A 17,426-nucleotide genomic window follows, 5' to 3' on the forward strand; every position below is an offset into this window, starting at 1 on the left:
TTCAGAAATTCATGAAGGGATTCCTGCTGGGAAATTCATTTATGAAGATTTTTTATCTTATTGGACTCAGAATTTTAAGGATTTATTCAAGAATTTCAGCAACAGATTTTTTTCAAAGTACTTCCATGGAGTTTTCCAGAAATTCTACTAAAATTTCTTTAAAAATCTTTCTTTAAGATTTCTTTGAAAATTCCTCAAGGGCTTCTACAAAAAAAACAATCTTTCTTAAGGATTTCTTTAAAAATTCCTTCAAGGGTTTCTTCAAGAATTCCTTGAGAAATTCGTTCAATGATTCCTGCAGAAATCCATTCCACGATTTATTTTTAGATTGCTCCTGCGATTCCGTCAAAACCATCCATTTTTGGATTTCTTTGGAGATCCCTGCAAACTTGTTCTGATATTCCTCCATTGCTTTTCAGAACAACACTTAAAGTAGCCTGAAGAAATTTTCATGCTAATCTCTGTAGGATTGTATCCATAAATCCCTTAAAAACTCCTGGACTTCAAGAAATTTTAGAAAATTTTCTGGAGTAATTCCTGGACAAAAATTCCTAAACATATTTCAGAAATTATCTCTGGGGCAATTCCTGGATAAATGCCTAGGATAATAACTAGGAGAATACCTGAACTCCTTAACATACATTCTTGATTCCTACAAAAAGATCATGCGAGACTTTTGGAGAAACTTTGCAAGTTATTCCAAGGAAAAAATGCTTGAGAACATTCCGGAGGGATTTCTGCAGAAATCCAAGGAGGAATTCTGAAGCGTTTGAAGAAAAATGTCAGCAGAAATCACTGACAAAGGTACTGATCCAAATCATGAGGGAATTTCTCAATAAATATCTAAGAAATCACTCCATAAGGGATCCTGGAGGGTTTTCTGGAGGAATGTTTGGAAAACTCCTGGCAATTCTTCAGAAGGAATTCTTAGAAATATTTCTTATACAATTTCTCAATGAATTTGTACACAATAATCACTGAAACCTGGAGACAATTCTCAAGGAAGTCCTGCAGAAACAAAACCAATCTTGGGAGTATTCTTTAGAGAACAACTGAAGAAATCTGCAAGCATTGATAGAAAAATATTGTTTTTTTTTTTATTTTTGCCTTTCTCGTACACTAAGTGTACTGGAAAGGCTATATGTTCACTCCAAAAATGACTTTTTGATAGAAGGCCCGGAGGGTCAAACCACATATTCCAATCGACTCAGCTCGACGAATTGAGGTGATGTCTGTTTGTGTGTATGTGTGTGTGTATGTGTGTGCGTGTGTGTGTGTGTCTGTATGTGTGTGTACAAAAAAACTCACATCACTTTTTGGCAGTAAACCTCATCCGATTTCAATGACCGACGGTTCATTCGACGCGGAATCTGGTCCCATTGTTTCCTATTGAAAATGGTTCGGATCGGTTCAGCCGTTCCGGAGATGTGGCCATTTAGGTGTTCCGGAACGGTACCCCAGGAAGGGACCAGATATGAAAATGCATCAAACCTATGCATGCGACACATCAAACCACGGCATTTTCGATAACCTGATGAGCGGTAAGCAGAAAAATAGTCTAAGACCATATCTGAACCGGTAGTGTTCCGGAACCGGTTCCGGGTGTCCCGCCGGAAGTGGCAAATATCAAAGTCAACCAAATTCATGCATGAGACACATCAAACCACGGCATTTTCGATAACCTGATGAGCGGTAAGCAGGAAAATAGTCTCAGACCATATCTGAACCGGTAGTGTTCCCGAACCGGTTCTGGACGTCCCGCTGGAAGTGGCCAAATATACAATTATACCAAACCCACGCATGCGGCACATCAAACCACGGCATTTTCGATGACCTGATGGACAATGAGCAGGAAAACCATCTCAGACCACATCTGAACCAGTAGTGTTCCGGAACCCGTTCCGGGGTTCCCGCCGAAGTGGTTAAATCTAAAAGAGCAACAAACCCGTACATGTGTCACATCAAATAGCGGCTTTTTAGATTACCTAATGAACGGCCAGCAAGTGTTTCGGAATCGGTTTTGAGTGGCCGGAAGAGGCCAAATGTTAAAGTAAACCAAATCCAGGCATGTGACACATCAAATCGTGGCTTTTGCGATAACCTGATGAACAGAAAAATAGCCTTACGTCACACTAAAGACAACTGGTAGTGTTCCGGAATTGGTTCCGAGAGTCCCGTCGAAATTGTCAAACCCTGCATGTGACACCTTCAATTTGCAGCGTTTTTGGTTAACCGATGAGCAGTTAACAAGACAATAATGTTAGACCATATTTGGTTCAGCCGGTAGTTACCCGGAATCAGATCCGGGTAGTAAAATGTAAAATTTAACCAAACCCATGGATGCGGTACATCAAATCACGACCAGTCTTGTAAACATTCGACGCCTTTTACTACCGTAAAACGGGGTATCATTGATCAGCGGGGTAACATTGATCGGCTTGACCGACGTCATGAAATGTTCAAACAAGCATTTTACATTGAATCAGTTTCTGCTATCGAATGGTATATCGTAATCTGCTATTAGTTAGCTATTAAATGACATGTTATTCTTGAAAATTGAATTTCATTAACATTGAAATAAATCGATTTTTCCATAACTGTGTTTCGTAACGCAATGAGATACATGGTCAAACATTCATGCATGGCATGAATACTAGATACAATATGAGGTTTGAAATCACTGTATTAGTGCCATATGATATCGTAGAAATGGATTAAATGAGCGAAACTTTTATGAAAATGTTCTTTTTCAGTTAAATATAGAATTTATTAAAAGTAGGCTATCAATTCCTTAAGCCATTGCCTACCTTTGGGCGTTATTCGCGGTTTGGATGATTTTAATCTTGAAATAATTCAAAAAGTACATAACTTATAAGAATTTGGACAACATATTTGAAATCAGCGACCCCGAATTTAGTAAGTAAGGGTATTTTTACACAAACGAACATTGATCACTTACATGATCAATGTTACCCCAAATCAACAAAATCAAAAATTAGATTGAAAAGTCTATTTAAACATTCTTAAAAGTTTTACAATACTTTTTCGAGTAGCTTAACACATAATTAGAGGGCCAGTTCTTGTTTTAAAAATATAAAACATGTAACATTTGCTTTAACAAGAGTATTATTCATGAAAGATCGAAAATTCTGATCAATGTTACCCCGGATTACGGTACCTTCATTTCGTTGCCGCAGTCGGCTTTGTTACATTCGTGCGCTATCGTTACCTCTTACCTACACACAACACGAGCAGTAGAACGAAGATCAATAAACATAAGAAAGGGTCAAATCAATGTCATCTGACACGATGACATGTGTCTAATTCTAGCTTTACGCATAGATTTTCAGCCAATTCCGATTATGAATGTTAATATTAGTTTATTATTGCATGTTGCATTGAATACGACACACAGATGGGCAACATAGCTCTTATTATGGAAGAAGACAGGAATAACAAAAGCCGAACCGTCTCCCGCAGCCGCTATCGTGGTGAAGTGCATTCGTTTGACATTTTTGTTTCGAACAGTAGTTTGATTGCTTGTGTTGCGAATGTCGCAGACAAAGGAGGCCGAATATCGACGAAAAGGTTCAAATGACTGTGATCTCTAACAAGACTGATCACGACTTATCGACAACCTAATGGAAAAATAGGGTCAGACCACATTAGATTCCCGGTAGTGTTGCGGGTTCAGCTGTGGCTTCGAAAGTGGTTAGAAGTAAAAGTGAAGCAAACCCATTCATGTGATATATCAAATCGCGGTGATTAGGTAAAAATGAATAAATAGCAATAAAATATTCTCAGACCATAATTGGGACAACCGGTAGTGTCATGGTCCATGACTCATGGAATCAGATCTGGCTATCCCACCGGAAATTACCAAATATAAAAATGAACCAAACCCATACATACGACACATCAGATCGCAGATTTTTTGATAATCTAATGAACGGTTAGCAAGAAAATAACCTTAGATCACATTAGAGACTAGCTGTTGTGTAGCAGAACCAACGTTCATGTGAAAAATTAAATCGTGGCTTTGTTTAATGACCTGATAAACATTAGGTATGAACAACAGCGACGAATAGGTCTAAGTTCTCATATACACTCCCGTTCAAAAGTTTGGGGTCACCCCTTCAAAAACATGTCATTTTTTTAGGCCCATATCTCCGCCAATTTGCGTCCGATTTCAAAACCCTATGTTTCATTCAAAAGATAATAAGTCAAAGAAACTTTGAACATGATTTAAAAGAAACTTTTTCAAAAAATTTTGTATGTAAACTTAACCCAAAGTTGCCAAATTTTCTAAAAAATTAATATAAACTTACGGCAGTGTCGCTGGAAGTTGGGTCGACCAAATTTTAAGATGAGAGCGGTAATATGACCCATTTTCTATTAGCTTTCAACTGCTTTTTACAGAACTTAGCTAAAAAATCTAGAAAAAAAGTTAAGTAAATTAATCCTTGATGTCATCGACCAAAAGTTTGGGGTCATCCCTCAATATGATGTATCGGCCAAAAGTTTGGGGTCACTATCGTAAAACATGGAAAAGTGATTTGTTGATATCTTTGTCATCTTTCATTAAATTTTAATTCTTTTTGGCTTATTTGAAACAAAATGAATGATACTTACTGAATAGACATTGAACCACACATATTTGTTGAAATTTACATACTAAAACTTAACGTAAAGTTGCCTCATTTTTTGAAGCGTGGTAAAATGTGCTAACTTTACATAACCTTTTTATATACAAAAATCGTTAAATACGTTAAGTTGAAGACATCAAACGTAAATTTAGTTAATTATCTTTGAAATGAGCCAAAAATAATTAAAATTGAACTATAGATGACAAAGATATCACCAAATCACTTTTCCATGTTTTACGAAAGTGACCCCAAACTTTTGGCCGATACATCATATTGAGCGGTGACCCCAAACTTTTGGTCGATGACATCAAGGATTAATTTACTTAATAACTTTTTTTCTAGATTTTTTAGCTAAGTTCTGTAAAAAGCAGTTGAAAGCTTATAGAAAATGGGTCATATTACCGCTCTCATCTTAAAATTTGGTCGACTCAACTTCCAGCGACACTGCCGTAAGTTTATATTAATTTTTTAGAAAATTTGGCAACTTTGGGTTAAGTTTACATACAAATTTTTTTGAAAAAGTTCCTTTTAAATCATGTTCAAAGTTTCTTTGACTTATTATCTTTTGAATGAAACCTAGGGTTTTGAAATCGGACGCAAATTGGCGGAAATATGGGCCTAAAAAATGACATGTTTTTGAGGGGGTGACCCCAAACTTTTGAACGGGAGTGTATGAGAACAAAATATAGACGAAACTAAAGCGATCTCATCAAATCGTACCATTTCAGATTCCTAAGGTGTAAATTTATAGCAGGATGGGTCAACGTTGAATGGAAAAATAAGAATTTCATCGCGTCAACAGAAGATGGTGGCTGTTTTAAGGATTTTTGAGCTCTAAAACTATGTAAAATAAGTGTATTTGGTATGGGAAATATGTTTGGAGTCCACCAGAGTATCCAAGATAGCGGTCCAAAGTCCAGGATAATGGCCCAGTATTCAAGTTAGTGCCTATTTTATAGGATTTTTAATTCTTGCATTATGGGCATATTTTGTATGAAAATATATCCAGAATTCAAAATTTGTAATCAGAAAACCCAAGCTGTGCGCTATTTCACAAGGTCTGCAATATGACTATAGTTTGAATGGGGAAGAATGCCGGTCTTCGTCCAAAACTGGTAACCAGAAAATCATAAACGACATGCCAAAATTCAATACGGCGACTATTTCATGCAATTTTAGGTGCAGAGTCCAAAAATGAATACCAGAACATCGAAGATGGTGTCTCAATGTTCAAGATGGCGGTTAGTTTAGTTGGGGTAGATATCCGGAGTCATAAAATGATGACCGGAAAATCTAAAATGACGATTCAAAATTTTGCGGCTTCATGACACTTGTTTGGTTTGAGTTTTGGATCGTTGTCTTATATTTTCTGAATATTGGATGTTATGCTAATATAAAGTGTATCCATATTGAATAGATTTAGCAAGCAGTTTTCATTTTGTATTTATGTCAATGTCATCAACATGTCGCTCGAGTTTTGTTGAAAGGATATTTTAATGCACGAGAAAGGCACCATCACCGCTAGGTGGATTAATTAGGGTTTTTTGAATAGGGTTTGGGACTATTTGGACAGGGGGACCTATTTTGGGCACTTGATGCTATAACTCGGTCAATTTCAAAAGTGAAAAGTCTTGTTTGTTCATATTTTATGATTAATATTCTGCTAAAAAAAATCGATTTATTTAACATTTTTGACACTTAACATTCGGAGCATACCTTTCCAGGAGATTGTTGTTCGGAGCGTAAAATAAACAGAGAGCGTATACGTGGCTAGATTTGGAAGATTAGTTGACATGAGTTCATTGTTCGGCGCAAAAAAAATAAACATGAATGTGATCTGATTCCGAAGATTCCTTGACAGGAGTTTGTTGTTCGGCGACAAAAGGAAACGTGGCTAGGTTAAGAAGATACCTTGTCAGGACTGTCAGGAGTTCGTTGTCTGACGCAAAAAGTAAACAGAGAGCGCAAATGTGGCTAAATTCAGAAGATTCCTAGTCAGGAGTTTGTTGTTCGACGCGAAGAATAAACAGGACGCGTAAAAGTGGCTCGATTCGGGAGATTTCGTATCACGAGTTCGTCGTTTGGTGCGAAGAGTGAACAGAGAGCGTAAATGTGACTGGAAGTCTCATTGTCAAAGGAGTTTGTTGTTCGGCGCAAAAAAGAGAGCATGAGAGCATGAGAGCATGAGATGACCGTACAATTCGTAGTTGCTACTCCGTTACTGACCAGAACAGTCAACATTGCACAGGGAACCAAATGGATGGGGCCTGGGTGTAGCTTTCCATCCTCAATGTGCAATTTTGAAGGTTCAAAACCTTATATTGTCAGTACCGGCGCCGGCCACGTCCTTACGGTCATCGGGGAAGGGAAGGAATGTTGGTGTGACATCCGTTGCTACTAGAGACCGTGTGTACCTCCGCATCCCCACGGTTGTCACAGGAAGGAAGTTTGTTAGTGGGAAGGGAAGGGATAGAAAGTTACATAGATCTGGATTCACATTGGTAAGTGATGTGAGCTATGCAACCCTTGATATGATTTAGTCTTCCGCCAGCCGGCTATCGGAAGAATACAATAATTTTATTGTATGTTTGTGTATTAAATTTAATTATATACCGGGTATGAATATTTTTTAAACCACGCTAATGTCGGATCCACTCGTAATAACGCACGTTTTAAGCTTATCGTTTCTCAGTCAGAAAATAAACTGTATGCAAATCCGTTTAGTGTTACTGCCAATGCTGAAAAACCGAAACCCGCGCCGTAGCTTTACGAGTAAACTGGACAACTAAACAACTAGAATCATTGCTTTTGAGTTTCATCTATGTTTTTGTATTACTTTTTTTTCCGCGTTCCCGTGTTAATAAGATTGGGGATAATAAAACCGTTGTACATATTTATTATCCGCGAATGTTCGCAACGCGTAATATAAGTTGAAGGTGTGATGAACAGAAATACATTATCGTAAATGTTCGAAAAAGATATCGAAATTATGGAACTCGGCACGAATAAATCGACGCGGAAAACGTGGTCTACTTGTCACTGTATCGTACGGTAATCTTGACCTTTCTAAAGAAAGAGATACTTCGCCGTTTTGATCGCTGATTGCCTGCTTGTAAATCTGGAATAGAAAAAAGTATTAAATTGTGATACGTTCTCCACTGCTATATTTTTGTAAATTGTTATTTATATATAGTTTAAATTTACCTCCATCCCTCTGAAACAAACGGTATATTAGCAGTGAAAAATAAATAGAACAAAATAAATAAATCAATAAATAAATAAATAGTGTAAAAAAGTACAGCAAATCTTGATCCTGGAATGTTCCTGCATTTAAATAAACCAGGCTGGAAAATAGCAAGATCAAAACATGAAATGGTAGATCTTACACCGTAACGCACCATTCCAAGGTGATCTACCCACGTTACGGGTTATGTTGTTCGGCGCAAAAAAGAAAACAAAAAGCGTTAATTGGCTATATTTGGAAAATTTCTTAACACGAATTCGCTGTTTGACGCAGAAAGTTATCCAAGCGCGTTAAAGTGACTAGAATCGCAAGATTCTGTGTCCGGCGTTCGTTGTTCGGCGTAAAATGTAAACAGAGAGCTTGATTCGGAAAATTCCTTGCCGTGAGTTTGCTGTTCGGCGTGAAAAGTAAACAGAGAGCATAGCCGTGACTAAATTTGGAAGATTACTTACCGGGAGTTCTGTGCAAAATGTACATAGAGAGTAAAGCTTTTATCGGAAGCTGTTTTAGATCTCGACGCTTTCAATCAACTTAGATAGGATACGGTAAAATCAAAATGCTGGCAGGGACTAATCCACGTGTGCAGAGTTGATTGAGATTATGTTATTGTTGTCATTCATATTCAGCTTCTTCCCGGCTACGCTTTCCTCCTAGAATAGAGAATCCGTTGGTTTCTTTTTCTTTTTTATTATTCCATGCTCCGTCGCGACTCTTGCTGCAGCATGGAAGTACGCACTGTGTAATTATCCTAAAACCGGATTTCTACAGGAGTTTCTCTTAGGATATTACTCTGGTATCGTCGCGAGGTTTCTCCTGGAGTCCTGGGAATACTCTTGAATTATTTTCCACAGTTCTTTCCGGTATTCCTTCGAGGATTTTCTCAAGAGTTCTTCCTGGGATTTCTCAAGAGTTCTTCCCGGAATTTTCCACATGAATTTTCGAACGATTTCTGCCAGAATTATTACAGAAGTTGTTCCTGTGATACAATATTTCCTCCCATGATTATTTTTTAGCAATTTTTCATGATTTTTAAGCAGGAGTTCATCCTGGAATTTATTCCAGAGATTTTCGCGGTATCACTCCCAGGATCACTCACAGGAGTTCTCCCGCATTTCAGCTTTCATTTTTTTAAAAGAAATTATCGTGAGCTTTCGTCTACAGTTTCTCCTGAGAAACTTCTTTAAGTTCCTTGAGAAATTTCAGTTGAAGTTTCCCTTAGAATTCCTTCAGAGTTTTTCTCGTTTTTTATCTTGGAAGATTACTTCCAGTGATGATCCCGGGGTGTTTCTCAGAGTTTCTTTAGAACTTATCCTGGGCTTTCTTCGGTGGTTCATTTAGAGTTTGGGATTTCTACAGAAGTTTTTGGTCATATTTCTTATAAAATTCTCTCCATGATTTATTTCTGTGCTATTTGCAGGCTTTTCATCATAGTTGTTTCCGGGACTTCTGGCTGTGATCGTCCTGAGATTTCCTCAGAGATTTTTCCAGGAGGATTCCAGGATTCTTCCCAGAACCCCTGTCTATAATTGCCCCGGGATTCTTTGGGGTGTTCCTTTTGAGATTCTAATAAATATTTCGAAAGTTCTTGCTAAAATTTTCCACGAGTTTTCTTCTATTTTTGTTGGAAAACACTGGAACCTTCAGGGAAATTCAGCTATTCTAGGATCTTAGGGGTATGTTTTTAGGCTTATATAGGGTTTGAAGCCCTTTCAGATGACTTTTAGGAGTTTTAGGAGGACTTTCAGAGAAACTCAGGAACTTCCAAAGATGTAACTGAAACGCTTTAAACCATCCCGACTTCTCCTGTGATCCCCTGAAACTACTCTGAAACGTCTCTGCAATCCTCTATTGCTCCCCCTTGGGATCCTTTAGATTGCTGGTTTGCTCGTTTCTCCTTAGACATTTGGAGACCATCCGTTTATATCCGTATATATCTTATCTTGATTTGTAAGACTATCAGCCCTTGGCTGGATTATCTCAAATTTCCTTTGTTATAGTAACAGTCATTATTACATTTTCTTAAGCACAATATTGATACTTTCTCCTCCTGGAATAGCCTACGAATTTCCTTGTAAGCAATTCTCAAAGCAATATCGGAAGAACTCCTGGTGAAATTTCTGGAGAAAAACTATTGGAGAAATAACGAGAGTGATTTCAGAAGAAATTCCGAGAAAAATAGTTACATCTTTAGGTAGTACTCTTGGGTGGAAATATAAGAAGAACTCTGGAAATCTCCCCGGGTTAAAACTCTGGAAATCTTTGAAAAAAAATCTGAAGGTATGATGAAAAAGATCTGGCGATAAACTACAAAACAAATCCGGAAAAATATTCGGAATAAACCCTTGAAGAAGTTGAACAAATGTATCACAAAAACCCGGAAAACTATAGGAAAGTTTTGTCTGACAACCCGAGGAAAAAAAGGAGAAATCCCGGAAGCAAGTTTGAAAGAATTTTGTTTGGGTCTCTGGAAGGAATCTCATGAAAGACTCTTGCAGAAATCGTAGCAGAAACTCTGTTAGAAATCCCAGAAATAACTCTCAGAAAGTACTCTGAGAACATTTAAAAACAAATCCTGAATGGAATCTTGGGAGAAACTCGTATCCAAGAAACCTCCAATTCAAAACAGAACTTCTGGGAGAAATTGCGGCAAGAATTCAGTAGGAACTGCACGAGAATTCTAAGAAGGAATTGCGGTAGAAGTCCATGGGGAAATCTCGTAAATAATTCAAGGAAGAATCCTGCTTACGATTTTAGAAGAAATTCTCAAAGGAACAATTTCTGAATAGATTTTCAAGCATATCCCCAAACAAATCCCTGAAGAAAATCCTTATAACTAAAAGCGTTCATGACCTCACAAGTTTTCTTCAGAGTTTAATAGTATCCAACGAAATAGCCAGGATTACGTTATCACCCGTTTTTATACGATTTATTTTTTATATTTCATCGTAATTTTCAAATTTCCTTAGAATTTTCATCGGAATCTTATAATTACTACACCACCAGTAGCAACCCCTACGGCTTGCTAGTTGTTACTCATAACTTGTAGTAAATACTACTTTAATTCGTACTCATTGCTTTATTTGTAGTAAACTCGTTTTTCATATTAACATTAGGCTGTCCCAAGAAATATAGATGTTCTAATAGTCAAGGTCTAAAATAAATGATGAGCATATTTTAAGCATTTTTGTAGAACATTTGAGGGGGTTAGAAGTAAAGGGGTGTAAGTGACAAAAACCCACTTTCGAGTAAATGATCTTTAAAGTTTTTCACCAATATTTCATCCCATACAAAATGTATGGAGCTTCAACATCGACCCAATTTTCTGCGATTTATTGTATTTTTTTCAATCATTGTAAAAATAATATTTAAAAAGTTCCTGAAGCTTGAATTCTGAAGAATTTTTTGATAAGCTCAGCTCAAAATCGACAAAATGGTCACTTATACCCCTTTGATTCTAGGCCTCTCATTTCGATTTTCTAAAAAATATTATTTAGAGGTTCTGCAAAACCATTTTTTGAAAAATGACCTTTTTTCATAAAAGTTCTCAAAAAAGTCATGTTTTTAAATTCTGATTTTTCTCAATATGTTTTGTATTTTTTTTAAACCCGTAGGCATTCTTGAAGGGTATTGGTTTTTAAAATATTGTGTTTACATTGGGCAGATCCTTTTTTGTACTGATTAAAAGTTTTTTTTTGAGAATTTTTCATTCAAATTTGTTGAAAAAAAATACATGAACATACTTATTACATATTTTTGCCTTTCTCGTACACTAAGTGTACTGGAAAGGCTATATGTTCACTCCAAAAATGACTTTTTGATAGAAAGCCCGGAGGGTCGAGTCACATATACCAATCAACTCAGCTCGACGAATTGAGGTGATGTCTGTGTGTGTATGTATGTGTGTGTGTGTATGTGTGTGTACAAAAAAACTCACATCACTTTTTGGCAGTAAACCTCAACCGATTTTAATGACCAACGGTTCATTCGACGCGGAATCTGGTCCCATTGTTTCCTATTGAAAATGGTTCGGGTCGGTCCAGCCGTTCCGGAGTTATGGCCATTTAGGTGTTCCGGATCGGTACCCCAGGATGGGGCCAGATATGAAAACGCTACAAACCCATTCATGCGACACATCAAACCACGGCACTTTCGAAAACATGATGAACGGTAAACAGGAAAATAGTCTCGGGCCATATCTGAACCGGTAGTGTTCCGGAACCGGTTCCGGGTGACCCGCCGGAAGTGGCCAAATATGAAAGTGAACCAAACCCTTCATGCGACACATCAAACAGCGGGTTTTTCGATAACCTGATAAACAGTAGGCAGGAAAACATTCTCAGATCATATCTGAACCGGTAGTATTCCGGAACCGGTTCTGGGTGTTCCGCCGGAAGTGGCTAAATATGAAAGTGAACCAAACCCATGCATGCGATACATCAAGCAGCGGCTTTTTCGATAGCCTGATGAACAGTAGGCAGGAAAATATTCTCGGACCATATCTGAACCGGTAGTGTGCCGGAACCGGTTCTGGATGTTCCGCCGGAAGTGGCTAAATATGAAAGTGAACCAAACCCATGCATGCGATACAACAAACAGCGGCTTTTTCGATAGCCTGATGAACAGTGGGCAGGGAAACATTCTCAGACCATATCGGAACCGGTAGTGTTACTGAACCGGTTCCAGATGTCACGCCGGAAGTAGCCAAATATAAAAGTCAACCAACCCCTTACATGCGACGCATCAAATCGCAAGCTCTTCAGGCAACCTGATAAACGGTTAATAAAAGAGAATAGTTTCAGATCATATTTGGATCAACCGATAGAGTTCCGGAACCGGTTCCGGGTGTCCCGCTGGAAGTGGTCAAATGTAGTACATATCAAAACCCATGCCTGCGGCACATTAAACAGCGGCTTTTTAAATAACGTGATGAACGATTAGTCACAAAATAGGCTCAGACCACAACGAAGATCTTTATAAAGGCTACCGATAGTGTTCCAGGACCGATCTAGGGTGTCCAGCCGGAAGTGGCCAAATGCCAAAAAGAACCAAACCTATGCATGCGACACATCGAACCGCGGTCTTTTTTTAAACCATGAGGAACGATTAGCAAGAAAATAGGCTCAGACCACATTAGAGGCTACCGATAGTGACGCAAAACCAGCATTGGGTGCTTCCTAGGGTGCTTCGCAGGAACTTCAAAAATGAACAAAGTCAATGCAAGCGATAAATATGTGTATGAAAACAAAATCTTGACTGAACTAAGGCCACATACATACAGACGTCTTACTCTACTCACTCTCCATCGTCCTTGTTTTCAACGGTTGAAACAAATATTAATCGTTGTTGCTCGTTTGACGTCTACTCACTACCAACATCAAGCCGCAGTGAAACAGAACCTGATTAGCATTTGGCGATTATTTTTTCGTAACGATGAATATAATAGCAATATGTTACAAATGAAGGGCCCATATAGCCGAGGCGGTAAACGCACGGGTATTCAGCATGACCATGCTGAGGGTGACGGGTTCGATTCCCGGTCGGTCCTGGATCTCTTCGTAAAGGAAATTTCCTTGACTTCCTTGGGCATAGAGTATTTTCGTGCCTGCCACACGATATACGCATGCAAAAATGGTCATTTGCAGAGGAAGCTCTCAGTTAATAATTGTGGAAGTGCTCATAGAACACTAAGCTGAGAAGCAGGCTTTGTCCCAATAAGGACGTTACGCCAAGAAGAGAGAGAGAGAGAGATGTTACAAATGATATGTCTGTTTGTCTGTACTAAAGCAATCTCATCAAATCACTGAGGTGTAAAAATATACAGTAGGATAGGTCAACGTTATATGAGAAAATTATCGCATCAACCCCGGAGAAAGTTTTTTCAATCCTCTTTTCCGTCTAAATCTACTGGGAATTTTTTTATGGGATTTAGTATGGGCAATTTCACTTGCTTGCATTTTTTCTCAAATTTTACATGCATTTTGTAACCTATGATAATAAAATATAGCCTAAAGTGTGAAGAAAAAACTATGTCGAAGACCGTAAAGCAGGGCTGTCCAACATACGGCCCGCGGAATCGATGATTGAAACTTGGCCCATGGATTGAAATATTTGAAGATATTTCATATTTAAATAAAAATTAATATTAAAAATAAACTCGAAATAGGTAGAGTGTTTTGTTAAAAATTTTCAAAGATTAAAAAATTTAAATACATAAATTTAAAAATTTTAAACTTGAAAGGTACAGCCAAATTTGAAGCAGAATTTCAGCAAAATTTACTGAATTTCAGAAAAACATTGCTGCTGAACAGCAGAGTTTACTGAACGAATCAGGGAAGTTTGCTGAATTTCAGCAAATTGTTTGCTGCAATCTGCAGTTCGGCAAATTTCATAAAAAAAAAGTATTCAGGGTGATTTTTGCAGAAAATCAAGAATTCTTGCTCACATTTTTATGACCCAAATGATGTCAGTGTTGTAATTTGCCGCGAGAACGGGTAATCGGATGTACAAATTTTCACTGTTGCATTCGTGCTTTCGAAATTTGATGTCGAAATTTAATGTCTGGCCCGTCGACTGGTATGGAGTATCACTTGTGGCCCGCGGCCACGAAAGGTTGGGCAGGCCTGCCGTAAAGTCATCTGTGATTGTGACAGACGTTATATCCTAGCTTGTAATTATCGTCTTGATGTTGATCGGTCTTCAGTGATAGTGAAGGTGCTCAAGCAGTCAACTGAAAATTCTGATATTTTTCAGCCCAGTCTATACGTTTAACGTAACGTCGGAATATGTTCAATTAATAAATTTCCCAATTTTATTAAAATTATTGCTTTTCTAAATAAGGTATTCTCAGGATTCAGGAACAGTTCGCATTACGTCGACGGAAAGATCATGCTTCGGAATGATGGCCCTAGCACAGAAACTAGCTAAACAAACAATAGTAGAAGATTCCAAAAACAGGGACCGAATTCTAAACCGCCCGATAGGTAGGAGATTGTCCACATCACGACGGTTTCAAACCGAACGGACTCAATAAATACCAAAACTTCCGTATGACATTTTTAAGTTAGGCAAGGCCATCTTGACTAGGAAACCTTGACCGATTGAACCCTTGAAAAGGCCCCATACAGATCGAAACGTCGGAAAAAATCATAAACTAGTGTTTTCGATTCCCCCAAAAGGCTGAAGCCAACATTCTGAAGCAAAATCATCCCAGTCGTATCCCAACCAAAGAAGGATCATGAGTACATGTTCGACGAGAAAGGCACTATCACCACTAGGTGGATTAATCTGGGTTTTTTAAATTTTCAACCACGAAAGTTATGCCTAAAGGTGAAAAAGAAATACTAAAATATAAAAAAAAAACAAAAAAGGAAAAATATGTTTTTTTAAGAATTTTTAAGAAAAAGGGTAATTTTAAAAATTGCCCTGTCGAAACATTTTTGAATGATTTTTTAGAAAATCGATAAATTCTACAAAAATGCTTCAAGTAAGCTTATCTTTCAATTTAGGATCGACTTTTCGAACATCGTTTTGTTTTTTTGGGGAATGCCCAACGAACATGTTCCACAAGTAGTATTTACTATCAAAAATATAGTAAGTTCATGTTTTCTTTTTTTTTTCATACGACCCATCTATCATCACCACCAAAAATTCACTAAATATAACAAGCTGAACTACACGTATTGTGGTTTCTCGGTAAAACGGCGATGATTTATTTGGCTCTATTATTTGTGATACATTGAGGCGTTTCTGAATTATGCGACGGACGCGCTCCCATATTTCCTCGTATTGCTGCTCTGGAACACTTCCACCCCCAAACCCATGTTTGTAGGTACCTTGTATGGCCTCGTATCATCTGTAGTACTAGCACCACCGGCGGCAGATTCCATTCACAAGAAGTTCGAAAAGCGTGATGAAGTGGGGTGAACTCTACACCACTCCATACTGACGCTCTCTGCGTCAAGATCGGTGCGGTGCGGTGCGGTGCGGTGATATGCTCCAGCATCAGTGGTCCAACTGCCAGTAGGCCAACCATGTTGTCGTTGACGTCGTCTTGCTTGCTGCAGACATCGTCGTCAGCATCCGCACCATGTGGAGTAATTGGGAAATAAACAGCGCGTATACACGGCAATGCGGGTGACAAATATGAGAAAATAAATATGGGGCGAAGAAAAAGATTTTCAACATTTTGTCGCATCTTCGGGGGGCGCGCTGTGAACTTGCGAGGAGGTGAGAAAAAAAAGGGCAGAAGAAGAAAAACTGGAAAACTGTAATCAATAGAGGATGAAAAATTGAGCCTTTCAAAGGAGGTCACAGCGGAAAAAAAGGCTACCTTGGTGATAGTGAGACCAGACTGCGCACAGGTGGAAGCTGAAAATGTAGAAGAATAATGGCTTTTATTGCGGAGTTTTTGGCTGTGGGGAAACTGTCATGAATTTAACAACAGAAATGAATAGACATGTTCTAGGAAACCCTTAAATTTTATAAAAGATGGGGAAACAAGCATGAATTTAAATCCATCTTTCTTCATTTGATTTCTGATTTTTAGACAGGAATTTTCTCCATACTGTCTTGACTCTGTTGTTCTGGCCATATTCTTGTTCATATTCCCGCGAGCAACCACCTCTCCATCGCTCCCATGAGTCAATTCCAGCTGCCGCCTCAGTCGAAGCACATTGGAAGAAAACACTAAATCCAACGGCGAGACATTCTTTTCATGAGGTCCTGATGGAAGACTGAAATCATATGCTTCATTGCACCAATAAACATAATCTCAAAATGTTTGCAATTTTCAGATACAACCCTTATATAATAATACTAAATGATAAAAGCTTAGCAAAATATTGATCACCTTCAAAAATTCCACGTGAAACTGGCTCCAGGAGTGCTTGGACTTGAAATTGTAAATGGTGACAATTCTGGAGTATGGCATTGGTCTTTTATCAGGGCCACGCCACGAGAAACTTTTTAATTTTACCCATTTTTGCAATGTATTCCCAATGTGCAACGATGCGTCCTACCAATGAACGAAGGAACGCATCCCTAGCCAGCACTAGCAACAGCAGCAGTAGCACAAAGAAGCGGCAGAAGCTAAATAAAGATTGCTTTCGCCTCACCCAATTCCCCTTGGCCACCCACACTGACACTGACTGTTCTTTGGCAAACGTTGACAATGCGTCTCCCTCTTGTATTCCTGGCCAGGTGTGCGGGAATTACTCCATGGAAAACCACCCCCTCATCTCATGTCACCGCCATGGCGGGCGGAGGTAAGCACGCGCGGAGGTAAGCGCGCGCGGGGATTCCGATTGGGAACCGTTGACAGTGTGCTTAAAATTTTTCATGAAGCCGGATAGAGGACGGCACACTAATGACCAAAATACACACAAACCGACTCACACAACACCAACCCACCCGCACCGACGACAACGGGGAAGCTGAACCTGAAAAACTTTTCCGATGAACTTTTAAGATTTTACATCGGACGGTCTTCCTTCCCATTCTTGCGACGCTCCAGTTCGGATCAGTTTCACCCAGAACAG

At 38.6% G+C, this 17,426-nt stretch overlaps 2 protein-coding genes across 4 annotated transcripts in view; one reads left to right on the forward strand and one right to left on the reverse strand.

Annotated features, from left to right (window-relative positions):
* The window catches only part of LOC109402501 (very long-chain-fatty-acid--CoA ligase bubblegum), a 141,956-nt gene that overhangs the window by 95,785 nt on the left and 28,745 nt on the right, over window positions 1-17,426 (forward strand). The gene's annotated exons all lie outside the window — the stretch shown is intronic.
* LOC109402509 (leucine-rich repeat-containing protein 15-like) overlaps window positions 14,845-17,426 on the reverse strand; it is a 173,180-nt gene continuing 170,598 nt past the window's right edge. The window contains exon 4 of the mRNA XM_062849460.1: window positions 14,845-16,257. Within this exon, the coding sequence (XP_062705444.1) occupies window positions 16,216-16,257 (42 nt within the window). The 3' untranslated portion in view covers window positions 14,845-16,215. The remainder of the gene's footprint in view (window positions 16,258-17,426) is intronic.

This window comes from Aedes albopictus, chromosome 2 (genome assembly GCF_035046485.1).
Source record: "Aedes albopictus strain Foshan chromosome 2, AalbF5, whole genome shotgun sequence".
NCBI classification, from domain to species: Eukaryota; Metazoa; Arthropoda; class Insecta; order Diptera; family Culicidae; genus Aedes; species Aedes albopictus.